Source organism: Oncorhynchus masou, chromosome 4, assembly GCF_036934945.1.
Source record: "Oncorhynchus masou masou isolate Uvic2021 chromosome 4, UVic_Omas_1.1, whole genome shotgun sequence".
Classification (NCBI taxonomy): Eukaryota; Metazoa; Chordata; class Actinopteri; order Salmoniformes; family Salmonidae; genus Oncorhynchus; species Oncorhynchus masou.
This window is the reverse complement of record NC_088215.1, coordinates 4486233-4510825: the sequence shown is the minus strand read 5'-3', so window position 1 is coordinate 4510825 and position 24593 is coordinate 4486233. Positions and strand designations below refer to the sequence as shown.

General features: G+C 42.3%; 1 protein-coding gene across 1 annotated transcript; it reads right to left on the bottom strand.

Annotated features, from left to right (window-relative positions):
- Window positions 1-209: 209 nt before the first annotated feature.
- LOC135521916 (zinc finger protein 436-like) lies at window positions 210-23082 on the bottom strand. The gene is made up of 2 exons (XM_064947733.1): window positions 22531-23082; window positions 210-4317 (listed from the first exon to the last, which is right to left on the bottom strand). The coding sequence occupies exons 1-2, from the start codon at window positions 22862-22864 to the stop codon at window positions 3065-3067; spliced, it is 1587 nt and encodes a 528-aa protein (XP_064803805.1). The 5' UTR covers window positions 22865-23082; the 3' UTR covers window positions 210-3064.
- Between the last annotated feature and the right edge of the window lie 1511 nt (window positions 23083-24593).

Genomic DNA, 24593 nt, shown 5'->3' with positions numbered 1-24593 from the left:
TTTTTTTGAGCAGTGTATTAGCATCTGGGATAGAGTAGGAGGCAGTTCACTCTGGGCACGCTATTCATCCAAAATTGAAAATGCTGCCCCCTATCCCAAAAACTAGACTAGATCCCTCAATAAAAGAGCAGAACTGGTCATCACAGAGTAACTGAATGCAAAAACATTCAAGAGATATACAGTATCAGTCAACATTTTGGACACATGTAGTCATTGAAGGGTTTTTCTTTATTTTTTACAATTTTCTACATTGTAGAATAATAGTGAAGACATCAAAACCATGAAATAACACATATGGAGTCATGTAGTAACGAAAAAAGTGTTAAACAATTAAAAATATATTTTAGATTTTTCAAAGTAGCCACCCTTTGCCTTGATGACAGCTTTGCACACTCTTGGCATTCTCTCAACCAGCTTCACCTGGAATGCTTTTCCAACAGTCTTGAAGGAGTTCCCACATATGCTGAACAGTTGTTGGCTGCTTTTCCTTCACTCTGTGGTCCAATTCATCCCTAACCATCTCAATTGGGTTGAGGCCAGGTCATCTGATACAGCACTCAGAATTTACCATAGGAGGACTCCAATCAAATTGTAGAAACATCTCAACGATAATCAATGGAAACAGTATGCACTGGAGCTCAATTTCAAGTCTCATAGCAAACGGACTGAATACTTATGTAAATAAGGTATTTCTGTTTTTTTATTTTTCATAAATGTTTATTTTTTTCTCCAAACTTGTTTACTCTTTGTCATTATGGGGTATTGTGTGTAGATTGATGAGGATTTGTATTTTTTTAATACATTGTAGAATAAGGCTGTAACGTAACAAAATGTGGAAAGACTTTAGTGACATAAATAAGAGGTTAAAGACATGTATCTCTCAGATTCAGGACAGACACTTCAGAACAAACTTCCTTTAGATGTTCTGGGGGAAACAATGTTATTATGGTTACGGTTGTTCCATGTTGTGAATGTTATCCAATGTGTTACTATGGTTACTGTTGTTCCATGCTGTGACTGTTATCCAATGTGTTACCATGGTTATAACAGTATGGCCAAATAATTTTTTACATAAAATAACTTTTAAATATTTTTTGTTAATACTTCCATGAGTCTTACAGTTCAAAATTATCCTTGGTATAACCTTCTTAAAACAGCACTATACTGGGGAAGCCCTTCATGTTGTTTAAACCTTCTTAAAACAATTCCATATAGTTTAGAAGAACCCCCCCCCCTGACAGGGCTTAGACTGTAAAACTATCATTTATATCTGATGATCGGTGGGACAATGGCATCCAAGCCGGCGAAACCTTCCCCTATCCCGACGACGCTGGGCCAATTGTGTACCGCCTCATGAGTCTCCCGGTTGTGGCCGGCTGCGACACAGCCCGGGATCAAACCCGGATCTGTAGTGCAATGCAGTGCTGCGCCACTCAGGAGGCTGTTGATACCTAGCACTACCTATTATACTTGCTAGCACCACACGAGAGCGAAGCTAGCGTGGTTATCCACATGTTTTACCAATAGTATAAACACCCTGTTACCTGCAAGCTCTTCCTCAAAAAAAATATTCAAAAAGTATTCAATATCAAAAGTAAAGACATTTTTTTAAATGCAGGGACCCAAGACTGAAGATTCTATTTTAACAAACCAAACATAAATCTTATCAAACTTGCGTGGTGCAGTTGAGTTGTGGGTATCAGAAATAATGTAGATATTTTTACAGCAGGAATTCTGATAAATAAGTTGTAGCTGTGACGAGGGCTTAACCTCACTGGCCAATGAAAACATGTTCCCAACCTTTTCATGTGGTTCCATCAAGTTGTGTATTTATGGTGTTTGATGTTGTGTTGTTATAACCTCCGGGAGGAGTGCATGGATGTTTGTCCTGGGAGATTCCATGCCAGCGGAGCCCGGAAATATTTGTCAGAACATTCCTAGATATCAAAAATATTTTCAGGCTAGGCTGCAGTGTGTGCGTCATGTGTGGATAGTCAAGTAGCTCCTGACAAACAGTTATTGTGCTGACGTTGCTTCCAGAGGCAGTTTGGAACTCGGTAGTAGTGAGTGTTTCAACCGAGGACAGACGATTTTTAAGTGCTACGCGCTTCAGCACTCAGCGGTCCTGTTCTGTGAGCTTGTGTGGCCTACCACTTTTTGGCAGAGCACTTACAGTTGACCGGGGCAGCTCAAGCATGGCAGAAATTTGACAAACTGACTTGTTGGAAAGGTGGCATACTATGACAGTGCCATGTTGAAATTCAGTAAGGCCATTCTAATGCCAATGTTTGTCTATGGAGATTGCATTGCTGTGTGCTCGATTTTATACACCTGTCAGCAATGGGTGTGGCTGAATTAGCCGAGTGTGAACTTAAGTTAACAAAAAATGTATTGGTTCTGCAATGTTGAAAATACTATAAGGTGTGGAGACCATCAATTTCAACTTATTTTAGAAGAAATAGGTCATTATTTAAGAAAAATTACAATGGTGCTAATATGTTTATCTGCAACCGAATTCAATCAAATTAATTTAGCAATAGTTTTTCATATAACAAATCCAATTCAAGAGGTTTCAAGGCTGGAATCAAGAAATGCAAAATTCCATTAATCTATATAACAACTTAATATTATGTCACATGCACCGAACACACACATGCACCTTACAGTGAAATGCTTACTTACAAGCCCTAATCAACAATTCAGTTGAAAAAAAAATGAATTTGAATAAGAAATAAAAGTAACAAATAATTAAAGGGGAGCAGTAAAATATTAACACAGCCATCTTGTCCAGGGGAAGGACATCAAGCTGCCTCACTACAGAAACAAGAGATAGACTCCTGTTACTATACTGTGGTACTCTATAGACTAGAGTCCTGTCCAGAAACAGGAGATAGACTCCTATTACTATGAGATGTTCTGAAACCTGTACACTTGTCTACAAAATATCAATGTATCTCATTTTAGACATGAACCAAACTTTTTTTTTAAGTAAACCTTTTTTGTTTAAGACTTCATATAAACAATATGATTTAATGCGGCATAAACAAAAACACAAATTCTCAAGTCAAAAACATAAGTCAGAACACAGCCTCTCTATTCTCTCATGTGATTTCAGGTCCTCTGACTGGGAAAATGTCTTTTCGCATTGAGAGCAGTGGTATGTCTTCTCCTCCTGTGTATGTATTCTTTCATGCTTATTCAGATGCCTTAACCTGTTAAATGTCTTTCCGCACAGGGAGCAGTGGTATGTCTTATCCCCCCCTGTGTGTGTCCTCTCATGCCTTGTCAGACCCCCTAACTTGGTAAAACTCTTTCCACACAGGGAGCATTGGTAAGGCTTTTCTTGTGGGTGTGTCCTCTCATGCTGTTTCAGGTTCACTAAACCCCTAAAATTCTTTCCACACTGGGAACATTGATAAGGCTTCTCTCCTGTGTGTATTCTCTCGTGAGTTTTCATGTTTACTAACCAGGTAAAAGCCATTCCACAGTGGGAGCAGTGGTAAGGCTTCTCTCCTGTATGTATTCTCCCGTGTAATTTCATGGACTTTAACTGGGTAAATCTCTTTCCACACACGGTGCATTGGTACGGTTTTTCTCCGGTGTGTGTCCTCTCATGCATTTTCAAGGTCCCTAACCATCTAAAACTCTTTCCACACTGGGAACAGTGATACGGCTTCTCTCCTGTGTGTATTCTCTTATGCTGTTTCAGGCTCACTAAACCCCTAAAACTCTTTCCACACTGAGAGCATTGGTAAGGCTTCTCTCCTGTGTGTGTCCTCTTGTGCCGATTTAGGTTCCCTAACTGGGTAAAATTCTTTCCACAGTGGGAACATTGGAAAGGATTTTCTCCAGTGTGTATTCTCTCGTGCGTTTTCAGGCTCCCTAACCAGGTAAAAGTCATTCCGCATTTGGAGCAGTGGTAAGGCTTCTCTCCAGAGTGTATTCTCTTGTGTATTAATAGGTACCCTAATTCGTTAAAACTCTTTCCACACTGGGAGCATTGGAAAGGTTTTTCCCCTGTGTGTGTCCTTTCATGCCTATTCAGGTGATATAACCAAAGAAAACCTTTTCCACACTGAGAACATTGGAAAGTCTTTTTTCCTGTGTGTGTCCTCTCATGTTTCTTCAGGCTCCCTAACTTGGTAAAACTCTTTTCACAGCGGGAGCAGTGATGTCCTCCTGTTGCTTTGGGCGTCTCTGGGTCCGATTCCCATAAAGGACTCTTCCCTGGGTCTGGTTCCCCTGAAGGACTCTTCCCTGGGTCTGGTTCCCCTGAAGGACTCTTCCCGCTGTCAGAGGGAGAGTCTGGTCTCTCTCCTGTCAAAGACAAACAGAGTATCTAGTTACTTAGTTGTCTACTGTGCTGTACTGTGTGGCCAAACTTGTGAAACATATAAGTCTATGATTGGTTCAGATTTGGTCTTGTTTGGGGGAGTTCATTAAAATAATAGCCAGTTTGAAAAACAGTGGTCACCAAGGCATTCCACGTCAATCATCAAACATTTCTGTAAAAACCCAATGTGTTTTCCGTTTGCTCCAGCAGTATTCTTAAAGTGTATGTGAATTTAGCAGTAAAAATATATTTTCAAATATTAGTTTGATGAGCCCGGCCTACAAGACCCAGTTTCATCACCGCCCTCTCCTAAGGCTGAAAGCCCAGAGACTAGCACTTTTCCTGTGTGTGCAGTTTTGTCTGGGGGCGCTAAAATTAACATTCGAGGCCATCAAGCTACTATGCTCGGAGATAGTTTTAATTTCAACTGAGGTAGACCCGATTCAGACCCGAAACCAAGAGGTTTCTGATACTTTTTGGTCCTCCAATAATAGGCACTTTAGTATTTAGTATTGCCGAGTGACGTTTGAAATGCTATTAGCGCGCGCTAACTAGCTAGCCATTTCACTTCGGTTTCAGCAGCTTCATCTCGGGAGTTGATAGGCTTGAAGTCAAACAGTGCAATGCCTTAACTAGCGATTATGATTGATTGTTTTTTTATAATAGAAGTTTAATGCTAGCTAGCAACTTACCTTGGCTTACTGCATTCGTGAAACAGGCAGTCTCCTTGTGGAGTGCAACGAGAGAGAGAGGCAGGTCGTTAAATCGTTGGACGAGTTAACTGTAAGGTTGCAAGATTGAATCCCCGAGCTGACAAGGTGAAAATCTGTCGTTCTGACCCTTTTTATTTATTTCACCTTTATTTAACCAGGTAGGCAAGTTGAGAACAAGTTCTCATTTACAATTGCGACCTGGCCAAGATAAAGCAAACTGAACAAGGCAGTTAACCCACCATTCCTAGGTCGTCATTGAAAATAAAAATGTGTTCTTAACTGACTTGCCTAGTTAAATAAAGATATTAAAAAAAATGTATAAAAAATAACAGCAAATCGGCACCCAAAAATACCAATTTCCGATTGATATGTAAACTTGAAATCGGCCCTAATTAATTGGCCATTCCGATTAATCGGTCGACCTCTAGTTGTCACTCTCTAGGTCATGCCAGTAGGCTACAGTAGGTTGTATCTCTCTAGACCATGCCAGTAGGCTACAGTAGGTTGTATCTCTCTAGGTCATGCCAGTAGGCGACAGTAGGGTGTAACTCTCTAGGTCATGCCAGTAGTCTACAGTAGGTTGTAACTCTCTAGGTCATACCAGTAGGCTACAGTAGGGTGTAACTCTCTAGGCCATGCCAGTAGGCTACAGTAGGTTGTAACTCTCTCGGTCAAGCCAGTAGGCTACAGTCGGTTGTAACTCTCTAGGTCATGCCAGTAGGTTACAGTTGTATCCAAGTGGAAACAATTATCAACCCAATGTGGAAAGAGTCAAATTTGGTCAACAACAAAATGAATGGCTTATTTGCTACGTGAGGTATACTTGACCCAACAGAGTATTCAAAATGCTTAAGTTGTTAGGTGGACAAGTGGCATACCGACCACTTTGATAGAAACTTGAGTTGTCTCCAGATCGCTATGCATATTCACGCTAGTAGCTTAGCATCTCTCGCCATTGAATACAGGCGGATGACGTCAACAACCCTCATAGATTATAAACAATAGATGATAATAATAAGATGAATCCACCAATACAAAGAAAGGTTAGGTGGGAGATAGACAACCCACAGTCCCACTTTGTGAAAAACAACTCCCCTTGCTAGGGCGGAGAGTAATCTTGTCAGTATATCCATAATCTTTGGTGTAGCCAACCCAACTCTCACATGGCACTATTGGGGGGCACGGTGTGTAGTAAATCATCACTAAATGAAAATCACTACATGCTGTGCCCCCCAGTCTGCGGTCAGCAAATAGACCCTTCTCAAATAAGTCACTTTTTGGAAATGGGATGGAGAAAACCAGGGGTAGCCTGTTGTCTACGTCGCCTGATTATAGACATATCAGTCATCATCCCAGGGCCCTCCGTTGAAGAGGTATTGACGAGCCAACTCCGAATATCCAAAGTTAAAACCACATTTAAGGCGGTACTTACTGGTGTTAATCAGATCTCCTATCTCCTCCTCTTCATCTTTCAATGTGACAGTAATCTCGCCTTCCATCTTCACTCCAAAAACTGCATATTCCTCTTCTTTCACTGTAACATCCTCCTCCTCTTTCACTCTGAACGCATATTCCTCTTCTTTCACTGTAACATCCTCCTCCTCTTTCACTCTGAACGCATATTCCTCTTCTTTCACTGTAACAGCCTCCCCCTCTACTTTTTTTACTGTGACATCCTCTTCGTGCTTCTCCTCTTTTACGACAATGTTAAGCCCCAGAGCTTCTTTCTCCGTCCAGCAGACTCCCTCTTCTTTAACAGGAAGGGGGTAGTTTAGTGAGCTCATGTTCGGGGATGTTAGCTAGCTAGCTAGCTATATTTAGCGACTTGGCTAGTGCTAACTTAACCAGTCAGCTATTATAGCTGACTAATACAAAATAACTTAATATTAAATTAAATGAAATAGGTTAACAAGTAGATACAACATAAGCGTGTCTAAAACACAGTAGCTAATATACACCGAAAGCGGATAAATAGCTTGAATCTTTCGGCCAAGTTGGCTAGCAAGCTACCGAGGTGGTGGACGAGCTGTTTCTGAAGAACCGTCCACGAGATTATACGTCACGCTGGCAGCTTCGCCTGAAAGACGCACATCGCCGTCTGCTGACTGGAGGGGAAATGCAGTTTAGGATCAGATTTTATTTTCAGACAAAGTTTATTATAATGGGTTTAATTAAATAATACTATTATATTGAGACATACAAAGACAGGAATGTGCTGATTGATTAGTGTGAATAAAAAAATGTTTACTACAATACATCATGTAGATGTATATAATGAACAGACTAGATCTATACTGCTCCTACATGGTGTAACAATACATCATGTAGATGTATATAATGAACAGACTAGGTCTATACTGCTACTACGTGTTGTAACAATACATCATATAGATGTATACTACCGTTCAAAAGTTTGGGGTCACTTAGAATTTCCTTGTTTTTTAAAGAAATCACATTTTTTTGTTCACTAAAATAACATCAAATGGATCAGAAATACAGTGTAGACATTGTTAATGTTGTAAAAAAACATTTCAAAATAAATGTAAAAAATAACCTTTATTTAACCAGGTAGGCCAGTTGAGAACAGGTTCTCATTTACAACTGTGACCTGGCCAAGATAAAGCAAAGCAGTGTGACAGAAACAACAACTTGTTCATTAACAAAGCATTTGTAAACAGTGTTTTTGCATAACAAATCAGGCAGTAGAACAACAATAATGATCACCCTCTTGACCAATCTTCCCCTCTTAACATTGGGTTTGATTCAGACCCTGTCAGTGTGCCAGGTGGACATTAGGTTTGATTCAAACCCTGCCAGAATGGTCAGAAATGTATTCCAAGATCAGTAACTTATAACCACAGAACCACCCCAGACCTTTCATGCATGACTAAAAACACCTAAGTAATTAGATTTACTGCCATGGTCTAGTATGTCACCGCCTCAGACAGCATTCACAATGCTGGCTGAGGTATGGGTAAAACATGACATATTATTTCCTAACCATTCACAATGCCTGCTGAGGTACGGGTAAAACATGACATATTATTTCCTAATTGTAAAAATGGCAAGGCTTTAGTTCAGTGGGCTTTTCCATTGTTGATGAAAGCAGGGAAAGTGTTGTGAGTAACAGAACTGCCGAGATGTGGGGGAAGGGAAGCTGATCACTGATTGGCTGTATTGACAAGGGTCCCTCCAAAAATAAATCATTATTCCAACTGACATGTCAAATTCACAAATTCTACAGCAGAGTGTCTTCAGTGGAAAACTAACAATGATTCAATAATCCATGGCTTCTGGATTAAAGTTGGCTGTCAGAAGTACAATTATACAATGTAAAATTACTTTTAATCTGCCTGTCTGTATATTTCAAAACATGGCATATGAGGATGCAGTGAGATACCCGATGGTTGGATGATACTTTTCTCATCAATCATCTTAAATATTTGACTTAATTAAATCCAATTTGTAAGTCGCTCTGGATAAGAGCGTCTGCTAAATGACTTAAATGTAAATGTAAAACCTGGAAATCATCCAATCCTCTATTGCTAATTCAATAGAAAGGTAAAATGCTTTATTATCTAAAAGTTGAAAGTGACGGAGAGAAATAAAATGGTGCTGATGCGGGCGCTGGAGATGGAGGTGTGTTCTAGTGGGTCTGGGTAGGTGTGATGTAGTTAATGGAGATGGGGCTGTGTTCTAGTGGGTCTGGGCAGGTGTGATGTAGTTAATGGAGATGGGGCTGTGTTCTAGTGGGTCTGGGCAGGTGTGATGTAGTTAATGGAGATGGAGGTGTGTTCTAGTGGGTCTGGGCAGGTGTGATGTAGTTAATGGAGATGGAGGTGTGTTCTAGTGGGTCTGGGTAGGTGTGATGTAGTTAATGGAGATGGGGCTGTGTTCTAGTGGGTCTGGGCAGGTGTGATGTAGTTAATGGAGATGGAGGTGTGTTCTAGTGGGTCTGGGCAGGTGTGATGTAGTTAATGTTTGTATGATGTTGTTGTTTGTATGTGTATGTTTTGTATTGTTTATCAAATCTCAAATAAAATATTACAACATTTCCATTGCAAAGTAACACCTCACAGTTCTATTTTTGGAGTTATTACATAAAACCAATCAGAATTCAGAAGAATGCCAAATTCAGGTGTGAAGTAATATGGAGGACCAGTAGTTATTGATGATGTAGTTATTGATGACTACTAATGAGTAGCTATATATTATGCAAGGTGATTTGTAAATTAATCAGTCAGCAGCCACCTGCACTGTCGGCTGCCAAACCAATCAGGTGTTTGACGAAATTATTCTTCAGACATCATTGATTACGTGCTGCTGATAATGTGACACTGCTTTCAATTATACCGCTTAGCGACTTCAGTCATAGCTCCAGTCTCAAACTTAACACTGTTCCTGCTGAAGAAGAGGAGGTCTGCTGGATGGAGAAATAAGCTCTCGTGAAAGAGGAGGAGGAAGAGGAAGCTGTTACAGAGAAAGAAGAAGAGAAAGATGTTTCAGTTAAAGCAGAGGAAGATGCGTTCAGAGTGAAAGAGGAGGAAGATATTACTATAAAAGAAGAGGGGGAGATGACTGTCACATCGAAAAAATGAAGAGGAGGAAACTGGATATCTGGGCCCGGTATCCCAAATGATGAACGGGCTGTGATTAACACTAGTAAGTACTGTCTTAAAAACAGAAGCACAAACTCTGCGGTTGTTGAACTGATGTGTGGTGTTAAAGGGACAATTTGCAATTGCTACATCCATATTGACTTTTACATAATTTATTTATAGCCATTGATTCTTGAAGAATATAACACATGCCTCATGAGCTTAGTTCAACTGTTGTACCCCATCAGAACCCCAAATAAGCTTTTTTCTACTCCAATGTTTAGAAACCATGTAAACCAACACTGTATAGCCTCAACATGGTTAAAACTATAATGCTGATATCATGGATGGTCAGTCCTTTCATCCATAGGTCTGGCTATGAATTTCTCCAGCCCCATCCATCATCTTATTACCAAAACAGTGGTGGAATTACAGCTTTGTTATTGGTTGAACTGCAGATTGGTTCATTGATTGTTGTGTGGCTTTTTTAAAAGGGGCAACCTAGTTTTTAAAGAAACAAAATGGCTGCCCAGAGCCCTGAGCTGTGTTAGAATACTCATACTAACCATACTATTTGTGATGTTAATTGAGTATATAGTATGCTTATTGGTCATAGTATGATGTAGTTAGTATGCCAAAAGTTCCCGGATGTCGTACTAAATTCCCCAAATGTGACGGATAGACGTAGTACTTTAGGGCCCAAAAAGCATTTCTTTAGGGAAACACAAACCAAATTCACTCCACTACCCTGAATTTCAAACAAAAATGGTACTATTCAGATCACAGGTTCAGGAACCTGGGAGGTGGGGGAACGTCTTCATTCAGTTCTCCCTGTAACATTAGGTCTGTTCTGGAGATCCAGAAATCTATTTGCCGCCTTCACAATGATGTCTAGCTTCTTAGATGTTTAATTAGTTTATTATTAATGCAATTTATCACTGCGGCAGTGAGGGCAATGCAAATGCAATTTTGTTGTAGAAACCCCTCCAAACTAATGCAGAAACTGCTAGTATTGGACGAAGGTTATTTATAATTTATTAATGCAATTTATCACTTGCTCTATAAACACAACAAAGTCCACCTTGTTCACTATTTGTCTGTTGGGATCCTTCTCCTGCATGGCTTCACTGCAGACTGTGGGACATGAAATACCTTCTCCTCTCTACTCCTTCAGCTATTTTTACTGCCTCCATATAGGACACCTGCTGGATGGGCCTGATCATCCTAGCTACTGTGACATCCTTCATCCATACAGGGCACTCCGGGAACGTGATTCCCATCACAACATGCTTCATCTGACTACGACATATTTATTCCTTCGACAAACACTTGCCACATGTCCAAACTGCAGCGGCTTCTGTATATCTCACTTACCCAGGTTTTACATAAGATGGGAGAACCACTTCACCAAACCACAGTAAAAACTTCCCTCTATCATTCATTTTAATCAACGTGCGTCTACCTGAAATGTTTAACCTAAACCACACAAAGCTTTCTCCTTTTGCGCTGTTGACACACAATCAGAATGATACCTCTCCAGGTCACTCGAACCGATTCCACTTCACCCAATTCATCCTTCACCATCTTTGAGACCATTAACAGGTCACCCACAAAAACATCCTTGCTGATGATTCCCACTCCGACCCTAAACTGCTGTTCACAACCAACTTTAGCCCTTTTCACTCCACTGTTCTTCACTCTCGTCCACTCAGTCACCAACTGTACTCACGCCAAGATAATCCCTCAATGCTTCCTCAATTGCTCCTCCAGTCATCCCCCGGACTCCCTCGCTCTGTGCTGTGAAAGATGTGAGAGTTTGTGTTCTCAAAGTAGCACCTATATTGTTTTCATTCCAGCACACCTGTTGCTTCACCAACTTTTCCTCCCTTTCGTCTGCACTACTTGCTGTCTTTTCCCTTCCTGATTTCCCTCTCTTGGATGTCTCCACCACGCTCCTACTCTGTCAGTAATTCCTCCCAGGTTTATTAATTGGTAGTCATGTCAAACAACAATATATTCAAGGTGCTGCACATTCTATTCCACATCTGGAATTAGAATCGTCATTATGTTTCCATGATTTCAACAGTTCACCAGTTAACTAAGCCTATAATGTGGACACCAAGGATGTGGGTACCAAGGAACTTGAAGCTCTCAACCTGCTCCACTACAACCCCTTTGATGAGAATGGGGGTTTGCTCAGAGTTTAGTCCCAGGTTTCTTAGCTTAATGATGAGCTTTGAGGGCACTATGGTTTTGAACGCTGAGCTGTAGTCGATGAATAGCATTCTCACATGGGTTCCTTTTGTCCAGGTGGGAAAGGGCAGTGTGGAGTGCAATAGAGATTGCATCATCTGTAGGGGGGGGGGGGGGGGTATGCAAATGGGAGTGGGTCTAGGGTTTCTGGGAAAATAGTGTTGATGTGAGCCACGTCCAGCCTTTCAAAGCACTTCATGGCTACATACGAGAGTGCTAAGGGTCGGTAGTCATTTAGGCAGGTTACCTTAGTGTTCTTGGGCACATGGACTATGGTGGTCTGCTCTGACTCAGACAGGGGATGAAAATGTCAGTGAATACCCTTGCCAGTTGGTCAGTGCATGCTTGGAGTACATGTCCTGGTAATCCGTCTGGCCCTGTGGCCTTGTGAATGTTAACCTGTTTAAAGGTCTTACTCACATCGGCTTGCGGGGAGTGTGATCACAAAATCGTCTGGAACAGCTGATGCTGTCATGCATGTTTCAGTGTTACTTTCCTTGAAGCGAGCATAGAAGTCATTGAGCTCGTCTTGTAGGCTCGTGTCACTGGCCAGCTATCGGCTGTGCTTCCCTTTGTAGTCTGATGTGGCAAGCTCTGCCACATCCGACGAGGGTCGGAGCCGGTGTCCATTGTGTTCAATGGATATATCAATCTCCCCAGGGTATCAGTAATACGTTGAGAGATTTGTCCACAAAGGGTTACCCCTCCCATAGTTGGCTCATTATTGGGATTCATTGCTGATTCCTACCTGTAGCTCACGATGAAGTGTCTAGTGATGCAGGTAAAGGGCCCTGTTGGAGATTGGTGGTTGGTAGCGGAGTCGAGGGAACAAGCAGGGTTGGACACGGCCATGTTATTATCCCACACAGTGTCTGTGGGTCATATGAACCCCGTTCCTGGGAATTAGATTTGATTACAAATCGTCACAGTCTGTTACCACAGAAGGGGTCCGTTTGTCCCATTTCCAGCTAGGTTACAGGGCGCTTTGTGTAACGACCGTTCGTGGAGGAAGGTGAGGACCAAACTTGATATAAAATATTCTGGGCCCTCAAAATTTGCCGCGCCAGTGAGTTAGGGACAGACACAGCTGTAGGCTATTTGTGTAAGGGAAAATAAGTAATCAGGTATTTTGTGATATTTCCACTGGATCAGAGCATTACATTTTTCCCTTTCATGTCTAGTGGTTATCAACAGTGAGAGCTGGAAATATTTTACAAATACTTTGAGGAACTATTGTCATTCGCCAATTGATTTTAGTAAGACTTTGTTTACTTGCTGTTTGAGGTGAAGAAAAAATTACTTTGAGAAGCTCCACAAATCATTAGTGGGGGTGAGTAAATACTATCCGACATCCCCAAATAGGTGTATCACTCTATATATATATATATATATATATCCCATTTAGCAGACGCTTTTGTCCAAAGCGACTTACAAGTCGGCTGGGGCCACTACTTTTTTACATATGGGTGGCCCCAGCGGGAATCGAACCCACGACGCTTGGCGTTGCAAGCGCCATGCTCTACCGACTGAGCCACACAGCTCTCCGCCCTCTGTTTGCTAAAAAGCAATTTGGTTGCAGAAACACCTCCATGCTAATGCGGAAATCCCTAGTTATACCACTACCATAGACCTACTGTAGGACCCATAACTTCACCTAACAACAACATGGACCTACTGTAGGACCCATAACTTCACCTAACAACAACAACATAGACCTTCAGAAAGGTGCCTATATTGGAGACCAAAAGTTGTCTGGCACACTGCTTAGGATTTCAACAACTTTAAAAACGTATTTCTAGCATACAATCATCGATGTTCCTACTAATGGGAAAACAAGACAAAATATGACTATTGTTATTCACTTGACTGTCTTAAGACAAATGATTAACATTCATTACAGATGTCATTGTTTGTACAACATCATGGCTACACTGTTGGCATCACCTTTTTACAGTGGATTTTTGCTGTTGTGGGCCTTAAACCATCTGTCTGACTTTTTGTTCACACAGGAGAGAGAGGTGACTATCGTGGATCCTCTGGGGGGCCTCAACAACCTCATGATGCTGATGAGGCAGAGAAGAGTCTCTCCACATCAAAACACCTCAAGAAACACCAGCAGAGACTCACAGGGAAGACATCTCATTGCTGCTCTGACTGTGGGAAAGGTTGCAAATCTTCATCAGAACTTAAAATACACCAGAGAAGACACACAGTAGAGAAACCATACTGCTGCTCTGACTGCAGGAAGAGTTTCTTAAGATCAGATTCACTAAAAAGACACATGAGAGTTCACACTGGAGAGAAACCTTATAGCTGGAGTTGTTTCATGAAATAATGTCACAAAGTACAATGTTTTAACATTGTAGTAGGAGTATTTTAATGATGTCACAATGTAGAATGTTTTAACATTGTAGTAGGAGTATTTGAATTATGTTCTACCTTACCGTTTGCCCTGTTCAATTGATTGCAGCATGATATGGATATTAGCCTCAGGGGAAAATCCAGGCTCTGAATTGAAAGGGTACTCTTGAACAATAAGTGACTAACAAAAAAAGAGCTGTGTTACACTTACTGCGTTGGTGGCCCACTTGAATCAAAATGCAACACTTCAAAATGTAGCTAGCTGTTTTCTACAAGTTGAAAAAGCTGCTTGTTTAAAAAAATACATGTCATGAGGAAGGTGAGGGATCAGCCCAGAACTACACGGCAGGACCTGGTCAATGACCTGAAGAGAGCTGGGACCACAGTCTCAATGAAAACCATTAGTAACACACTACGACGTCATGGATTAAAATCCTGCAGCGCACGCAAGGTCCCCCTGCTCAAGCCAGCGCATGTCCAGGCCCGTCTGAGGTTTGCCAATGACCATCTGGATGATCCAGAGGCAGAATGGGAGAAGGTCATGTGGTCTGATGAGACAAAAATAGAGCTTTTTGGTCTAAACTCCACTCGCCATGTTTGGAGGAAGAAGAAGGATGAGTACAACCCCAAGAACATCATCCCAACCGTGAAGCATGGAGGTGGAAACATCATTCTTTGGGGATGCTTTTCTGCAAAGGGGACAGGACGATTGCACCTCATTGAGGGGAGGATGGATGGGGCCATGTATCGCGAGATCTCCAACCTCCTTCCCTCAGTAAGAGCATTGAAGATGGGTTGTGGCTGGGGCTTCCAGCATGACAACGACCCGAAACACACAGCCAGGGCATCTAAGGAGTGGCTCCGTAAGAAGCATCTCAAGGTCCTGGAGTGGCCTAGCCAGACTCCAGACCTGAACCCAATAGAAAATCTTTGGAGGGAGCTGAAAGTCCGTATTGCCCAGCGACAGCCCCGAAACCTGAAGGATCTGGAGAAGGTCTGTCGTGGGCCAAAATCCATGTTGCAGTGTGTGCAAACCTGGTCAAGAACTACAGGAAATGTATGATCTCTGTAATTGCAAACAAGGTTTCTGTACCAAATATTAAGTTCTGCTTTTCTGATGTATCAAATACTTATGCCATGCAATAAAATGCAAATTAATTACTTAAAAATCATACAAAGTGATTTTCTGGATTTTTAGATTCCGTCTCTCACAGTTGAAGTGTACCTATGATAAAAAAAATAAGAGATCTCTACATGCTTTGTAAGTAGGGAAACCTGCAAAATCGGCAGTGTATCAAATACTTGTTCTCCCCACTGTATGTAAATAAGGTGTTTCTGTTTTTAATTTTTAATAAATGTGATATTTTTTCTCCAAACTTATTTTCTCTTTCTCATTATGGGGTATTGTGTGTAGATTGATGAGGATTTGTATGTATTTAATCCATTGTAGAATAAGGCTGTAAACGTAACAAAATGTGGAAAGACTTAAGTGACAAAAAAGGGGGTTAAAGACATTAAAAAATATATAGATATAATTTTTTGATCTCTCTTAGATTCAGGACAGACACTTCAGAACAAACTCCCTTTAGATGTTTTGGGGAAAACAATGTTACTATGGTTACTGTTGTTCCATGTAGTGAATGTTATGCAATGCATTAGTATATGGGTTATAGCAGTATGGCCAAATATTTTTTTTTATACGTCCATGGGTCTTACAGTTCAAAATCAAATAGCAAAATGGTCCTTGGTATAACCTTCTTAAAACAGTACAATACAGGGGAAGCCCTTCATGTTGTTTAAACCTTCTTAAAACAATTCCAAATAGCTTAGAAGACCCCCCACCCCCCCAGACAAGGCTTAGACTGGAATGGGTTAAAACTATCTGAGACTTACATTACTCTGAGACTAGTTATCCTGGGATCTTACACTACTCTGGGACTAGTTGTACTGGGGAATAGTTTCAATACATTTGCAAAAAATCTAAACCTGTTTTTGCTTTGGCATCATGGGGCATTGTGATGTCATTATGGGGTATTGCGATACATTTTAGAATAAAGGGATGCACCGATATCACATTTTTGGCCAATACTGATATCCAATATTTTCCTTGCCCCAAAAAATGATACCGATATATAAAAATGTAGAGGACTTTTAAGCATTCTAGTACATCATTCTAATAGTTAACACACACACGGACGCAGCGGTCTAAGCCACTGCATCTCAGTGCAAGAGGCGTCACTACAGTCCCTGGTTCGAATCCAGGCTGTATCACATTCGGCCGGGATTGGGAGTCTCACAGTAGTCTGTTATTGGTGTAGAGTGGACGACAAAGGAGAGGGATCCCACATGTGGATAGGACGATAAATCATTATTATTACTGGAAAATATTCATTTAAAATCCAGGAATTTTACAACTTTAGCTCTCTAGGTCATGACAGTAGGGTACAGTAGGTTGTATCACTCTAGGTCATGCCAGTAGGTTACAGTAGGTTGTAACTCTCTAGGCCATGCCAGTAGGCTACAGTAGGTTGTAACTCTCCAGGTCATGACAGTAGGTTACAGTAGGTTGTAAATAGGCCATGCCAGTAGGCTACAGTAGGTTGTAACTCTCCAGGTCATGACAGTAGGTTACAGTAGGTTGTAACTCTCTAGGTCAAGCCAGTAGGCTACAGTAGGTTGTATCTTTTTTTCAAGCAGAAATTTGCTTCCTGCAACACTAACTCAAAAAAGTTCTGGGACACTGTAAAGTCCATGGAGAATAAGAACACCTCCTCCCAGCTGCCCACTGCACTGAAGATAGGAAATACTGTCACCACTGATAAATCCACTATAATTGAGAATTTGAATAAGCATTTTTCTACAGCTGGCCATGCTTTCCACCTGGCTACTCCTACCCCGGTAAACAGCACTGCACCCCCCACAGCAACTCGCCCAAGCCTTCCCCATTTCTCCTTCTCTCAAAACCAGTCAGCTGATGTTCTGAAAGAGCTGCAAAATCTGGACCCCTACAAATCAGCCAGGCTAGACAATCTGGACCCCTTCTTTCTAAAATGATCTGCCGAAATTGTTGCCACCCCAATTACTAGCCTGTTCAACCTCTCTTTCGTGTCGTCTGAGATTCCCAGATTGGAAAGCAGCTGCGGTCATCCCCCTCTTCAAAGGGGGGGGACACTCTTGACCCAAACTGCTACAGACCTATATCACTCCTTCCCTGCCTTTCTAAGGTCTTCGAAAGCCAAGTCAACAAACAGATTACCGACCATTTCGAATCTCAGCTCAAGGTCCTAAACGATATCTTAAACGCCATCGATAAGAAACATTACTGTGCAGCCGTATTCATTGATTTGGCCAAGGCTTTCGACTCTGTCAATCACCACATCTTCATCAGCAGACTCAACAGCCTTGGTTTCTCAAATGATTGCCTCGCCTGGTTCGCCAACTACTTCGCTGATAAGAGTTCAGTGTGTCAAATCGGAGGGTCTGCTGTCCAGACCTCTGGCTGTCTCTATGGGGGTGCCACAGGGTTCAATTCTTGGACTTGGACTCTCTTCTCTGTATACATCAATGATGTCGCTCTTGCTGCTGGTGAGTCTCTGATCCACCTCTACGCAGACGACACCATTCTGTATACTTCTGGCCCTTCTTTGGACACTGTATTAACAACCCTCCAGGCTTCCTATTTCGCAACAAAGCATCCTTCACTCATGCTGCCAAACACATCCTTGTAAAACTGATCATCCTACCAATCCTCAACTTCGGCGATGTCATTTACAAAATAGCCTCCAATACCCTACTGCAGTCTATCACAGTGCAATCCGTTTTGTCACCAAAGCCCCATATACTACCCACCACTGCGACCTGTACGCTCTCGTTGGCTGGCCCTCGCTTCATACTCGTCGCCAAACCCACTGGCTCAATGTCATCTACAAGACCCTGCGAGGTAAAGTCCCCCCTTATCTCAGCTCTCTGGTCACCATAGCATCACCCACCTGTAGCACGCGCTCAGGCAGGTATATATCTCTGGTCACCCCAAAACCAATTATTTCTTTGGCCGCCTCTCCTTCCAGTTCTCTGCTGCCAATGACTGGAACGAACTACAAAAATCTCTGAAACTGGAAACACTTATCTCCCTCACGAGCACCAACTCTCAGAGCAGCTCACAGATTACTGCACCTGTACATAGCCCACCTATAATTTAGCCCAAACAACTACCTCTTTCCCTACTGTATTTATTTATTTTATTTATTTTGCTCCTTTGCACCCCATTATTTTTATTTCTACTTTGCACATTCTTCCACTGCAAATCTACCATTCCAGTGTTTTACTTGCTATATTGTATTTACTTTGCCACCATGGCCTTTTTTTGCCTTTACCTCCCTTATCTCACCTCATTTGATCACATCGTATATAGACTAGTTTATACTGTATTATTGACTGTGTGTTTGTTTTACTCCATGTGTAACTCTGTGTCGTTGTATGTGTCGAACTGCTTTGCTTTATCTTGGCCAGGTCGCAATTGTAAATGAGAACTTGTTCTCAACTTGCCTACCTGGTTAAATAAAGGTGAAATAAAAAACAAATAAATAACATCTCTCTAGGTCATGCCAGTAGGTTACAGTAGGTTGTATTCAAGTGGAAACAATTATCAACCCAATGTGGAAAGTGTCGAATTTGGTCAACAACAAAATCAAATCAAATTTTTATTTGTCACATACACATGGTTAGCAGATGTTAATGTGAGTGTAGCGAAATGCTTGTGCTTCCAGTTCCGACAATGCAGTAATAACCAACAAGTAATCTAACTAACAATTCCAAAACTAATATCTTAAACACAGTGTAAAGAGAAAAAGAATATGTACATAAAGATATGAATGAGTGATGGTGCAGAGCAGCATAGGCAAGAGACAGTAGATGGTATCGAGTACAGTATATACATATGAGATGAGTATGTAAACAAAGTGGCATAGTTAAAGTGGCTAGTGATACATGTATTACATAAGGATGCAGTAGTTGATATAGTACAGTATATACGTATACATATGAGATGAATAATGTAGGGTATGTAAACATTATATTAGGTAGCATTGTTTAAAGTGGCTAGTGATATATTTTACATCCTTTCCCATCAATTCTCATTATTGAAGTGGCTGGAGTTGAGTCAGTGTGTTGGCAGCAGCCACTCAATGTTAGTGGTTGCAGTTTAACAGTCTGATGGCCTTGAGATAGAAGCTGTTTTTCAGTCTCTCGGTCCCAGCTTTGATGCACCTGTACTGACCTCGCCTTCTGGATGATAGCGGGGTAAACAGGCAGTGGCTCGGGTGGGTGTTGTCCTTGATGATCTTTATGGCCTTCCTGTAACACCGGGTGGTGTAGGTGTCCTGGAGGGCAGGTAGTTTGCACCCGGTGATACGTTGTGCAGACCTCACTACCCTCTGGAGAGCCTCACGGTTGTGGGCGGAGCAGTTGCCGTACCAGGCGGTGATACAGCCTGCCAGGATGCTCTCGATTGTGCATCTGTAGAAGTTTGTGAGTGTTTTTGGTGACAAGCCAAATTTCTTCAGCCTCCTGAGGTTGAAGAGGCGCTGCTGCGCCTTCTTCACGATGCTGTCTGTGTGAGTGGACCAATTTAGTTTGTCTGTGATGTGTATTCCGAGGAACTTAAAACTTACTACCCTCTCCACTACTGTTCCATCGATGTGGATAGGGGGGTGTTCCCTCTGCTGTTTCCTGAAGTCCACAATCGGAACAGGAACAATGGTGGCCCTCTTGAAGCATGTGGGAACAGCAGACTGGTATATGATTGATTGAATATGTCCGTAAACACACCAGCCAGCTGGTCTGCGCATGCTCTGAGGGAGCGGCTGGGGATGCCGTCTGGGCCTGCAGCCTTGCGAGGGTTAACACGTTTAAATGTTTTACTCACCTCGGCTGCAGTGAAGGAGAGACCGCATGTTTCCGTTGCAGGCCGTGTCAGTGGCACTGTATTGTCCTCAAAGCGGGCAAAAAAGTTATTTAGTCTGCCTGGGAGCAAGACATCCTGGTCCGTGACTGAGCTGGATTTCATCTTGTTGTCCGTGATTGACTGTAGACCCTGCCACATACCTCTTGTGTCTGAGCCGTTGAATTGAGATTCTACTTTGTCTCTATACTGACGCTTAGCTTGTTTGATAGCCTTACGGAGGGAATAGCTGCACTGTTTGTATTAGGTCATGTTACCAATCACCTTGCCCTGATTAAAAGCAGTGGTTCGCGCTTTCAGTTTCATGCGAATGCTGCCATCAATCCACGGTTTCTGGTTAGGGAATGTTTTAATCGTTGCTATGGTAACGACATCTTCAACGCACGTTCTAATGAACTCGCACACCGAATCAGCGTATTCGTCAATGTTGTTGCCTGACGCAATACGAAACATGTCCCAATTCACGTGATGGAAGCAGTCTTGGAGTGTGGAATCAGCTTGGTCGGACCAGCGTTGGACAGACCTCAGCGTGGGAGCTTCTTGTTTTAGTTTCTGTCTGTAGGCAGGGATCAGCAAAATGGAGTCGTGGTCAGCTTTTCCGAAAGGGGGGCGGGGCAGGGCCTTATATGCGTCGCGGAAGTTAGAATAACAGTGATCCAAGGTTTTGCCAGCCCTGGTGGCGCAATCGATATGCTGATACATTTTAGGGAGTCTTGTTTTCAGCCTTGTTTTCAGCCTTTCAGAGTCTTGTTTTTAGCCTTGTTAAAATCCCCAGCAACAATGAATGCAGACTCAGGATGTATGGGATTCCAGTTTGCAAAGAGTCAAATAAAGTTCGTTCAGAGCCATCGATGTGTCTGCTTGGGGGGGAATATATACGGCTGTGATTATAATCGAAGAGAATTCTCTTGGTAGATAATGCGGTCTACATTTGATTTGTGTTCCTGTATGTTTCTGTGATCACACCACGTCTCGTTAGCCATAAGGCATACGCCCCCGCCCCTCTTCTTACCAGAAAGGTGTTTGTTTCTGTCGGCGCGATGTGTGGAGAAACCCGCTGGCTGCATTGCATCTGAGAGGGTCTCTCCAGTGAGCCATGTTTCCGTGAAGCAAAGAACGTTACAGTCTCTGATGTCCCTCTGGAATGCTACCCTTGCTCGGATTTCATCAACCTTGTTGTCAAGAGACTGGACATTGGCGAGAAGAATGCTAGGAAGTGGGGCATGATGTGCCCGTCTCCGTAGTCTGACCAGAAGACCGCTTCGTTTCCCTCTTTTACGAAGTCGTTTTTTGGGTCGCAGGCTGGGATCCATTCCGTTGTCCTGGTTGAAAGGCAGAACACAGGATCCGCTTCGCGAAAGTCATATTCTTGGTCGTACTGATGGTGAGTTGAAGCTGATCTTATATTCAGTAGTTCTTCTCGACTGTATGTAATGAAACCTAAGATGACCTGGGGTACTAATGTAAGAAATAACACGTAAAAAAACAAAAAACTGCATAGTTTCCTAGGAACGCGAAGCGAGGCGGCCATCTCTGTCGGCGCCGGAAGTAGATATGGCTTATTTGCTACATGAGGTTTACTTGATCCAACAGAAGTTTCGTAATGCTTAAGTTGTTATGAAGACACGCGACATACCAACAACTTTGATAAAAACACTATAGGAGTTGTCTCCAGATCGCTATGCATATTCATGCTAGCAGCTTAGCATCTCTCTCCATTGAATACAGGCAGTTGACGTCAACAACCCTCATAAAATATAAACAATAGATGACAATAATAAGAAGTATCCACCAATCCAAAGACAGGATAGGCGGGAGATAGACAACCCGCAGTGCCGTTTTTTGGACAACGACTCCCCTTGTTAGGGCAGAGACACATCTTGTCAGTAGATCCATAATCTTTGGTGAAGCCAACCCAACTCTTGCATGGACCTATTGGGGGGCACGATGTGTAGTAAATCATCACTACACGAAAATCACTACATGCCGTGCCCCCCAGTCTGCGGCCAGCAGATAGACCCTTCTCAAATATATATGTTAAGTCATTTTCAAGTCATGGTGCGGCAGGGAAGCCTAGTGGTTAGAGCGTTGGACTAGTAACCGAAAGATTGCAAGTTCGAATCCCCAAGCTGACAAGGTACAAATCTGTCGTTCTGCCCCTGAACAGGTAGTTAACCCACTGTTCCTAGGCCGTCATTGAAAATAAGAATTTGTTCTTAACTGACTTGCCGAGTAAAATAAATAAAAAATAAAAAAAATTGGAAACGGAACGGAGAAAACAAGGGGTAGCAACAAATTGAATGCGGTACTTACTGGTGTTAATCAGATCTTCTATCTCCACCTCTTCGTCTTTCAATGTGACAGTAATCTCCCCTTCCTTCTTCACTCCAAAAACTGCATTCTCTTCCTCCTCTTCTTTTACTGTGACATCCTCTTCCTCTTTCACTCTGAACGAGTCTTCCTCATCTTTCACTGAAACATCTTTCTCTTCTTTCACTGTAACAGCCTCAGCCTCGACTTCTTGTTTTACTGTGACATCCTCCTCTTCCTTCTCCTCTTTCACGACAATGTTCAGTCCCAGAGCTTCTTTCTCCATCCAGCGGACCCCCTCTTCTTTAACAGGAGGGGAGTAGTTTAGGGAGCTCATGTTCGGGGATGTTAGCTAGCTAGCAGTAGCAACTAGGCTAGTGCTAACTTAACCAGCCAGCTACTATAGCTGACTAATATAAAATAATGTAATATTAAATGAAATAGGTTAACAAGTAGATACGACATAAGTGTGTCTAAAACACAGTAGATAATATACACCGAAAGCGTATAAATAGCTTGAATCTTTCGACTATTTTGGCCAGCAAGCTACGGAGGTGGTTGACGAACTGTTTCTGAAGAAACGTCCACTAGATTATACGTCACACCGGTAGCGTCGCCTGAAAGACACACATCGCCGTCTGCTGACTGGAGGGGAAACGCAGTTGAGAGAAATATTTTATTTTCAGACAAAGATTATTTTAAATGGTTTTAATTAACTGTTTTTTTTTTAACTTTAGTTTACAGCATTCGAAAAGTATTCAGACCCCTTGACTTTTTCCACATTGTGTTGGATTAATTACAGCCTTATTCTAAAATGGATTAAATAGAAAATGTTCCTTATCAATCAACACAAAACATAATGACAAAGTGAAAGCAGGTTTTTAGAAATGATCTGAAAATTAATACAAATAAAAAAACAGAAATACCTTATTTACATAAATATTCAGACCCTTTGCTATGAAGCATTATACAGACATATTCAATCTCTCCCTATCCCAGTCTACTTTTCCCACATGCTTCAACCATGTCCACCATTGTTCCTGTACCCAATATATATTTTTATTTAACCTTCATTTAACTAGGCAAGTCATTTGAGAACAAATTCTTATTTACAATGACAGCCTACCCCAGCCAAACCTGGACGATGCTGAGCCAATTGTTAGCCGCCCAATGGAACTCCCAATCACAGCCAGATGTGATTCAGTTTTTGAACAAGGGACTGTAGTGATTTCTCTTGCACTGAGATGCAGTGCCTTAGACCGTTGCGCCACTCGGGAGCCTGTAAAGCAAAGGTAACTGAACTAAATGACTATCGCCCCGTAGCACTCACTTCCGTCATCATGAAGTGCTTTGAGAGACTAGTCAAGGATCATATCACCTCCACCTTACCTGTCACCCTAGACCCATTTCAATTTGATTACCGCCCCATTAGATCCACAGAAGATGCAAGCGCCATCACACTGCCCTATCCCATCTGGACAAGAGGAATACTTATGTAAGAATGCTGTTCATTGACTATAGTTCAGCATTCAACACCATAGTTCCCTCCAAGCTCTTTATTAAGCTGGAGGCCCTGGGTCTGAACTCAACCTTGTGTAACTTCATCCTGGACTTCCTGACGGTCCACCCCCAGGTGGTGAAGGTAGGAACAAAACACCTCCACTTCGCTGATACCCACAAGGAAGGGTGCTCAGCCCCCTCCTGTACTTCCTGTTCACCCATGGCTGTGTGGCCACGCAAGCCTCAATCATCAAGTTTGCAGATGACACAACAGTAGTAGGCCTGACTACCAGCAATGATGAGACAGGCTTCAGGGCGGAAGTGAGGGCTCTGGGAGTGTGGTGCCATAAAAATAACCTCTCACCAAACATCAACAAAACTAAGGAGATGATTGTGGACTTCAGGAAACAGCAGAGGGAGTACCCCCCCATCCACATCGATGAGACCGCAGTGGAGAAGGTGGAAAACTTCAGGTTCCTCGGCGTACAGATCACTGACAAACTGAAATGGTCCCCCAAAAAGACAGTGTCGTGTAGAATGCGAAATTTGGCACCTAAAACCCTCAC

Excerpts from the sequence above, each read along its gene's own strand:
- LOC135521916 (XM_064947733.1), bottom strand. The coding sequence starts at position 22,864 with ATGAGCTCCCTAAACTACTCCCCTCCTGTTAAAGAAGAGGGGGTCCGC. Across the intron at positions 4,318-22,530 it reads AGAAGATCTGATTAACACCA|GAGAGAGACCAGACTCTCCC; the intron begins GTAAGTACCGCA and ends TGTCTTTGACAG.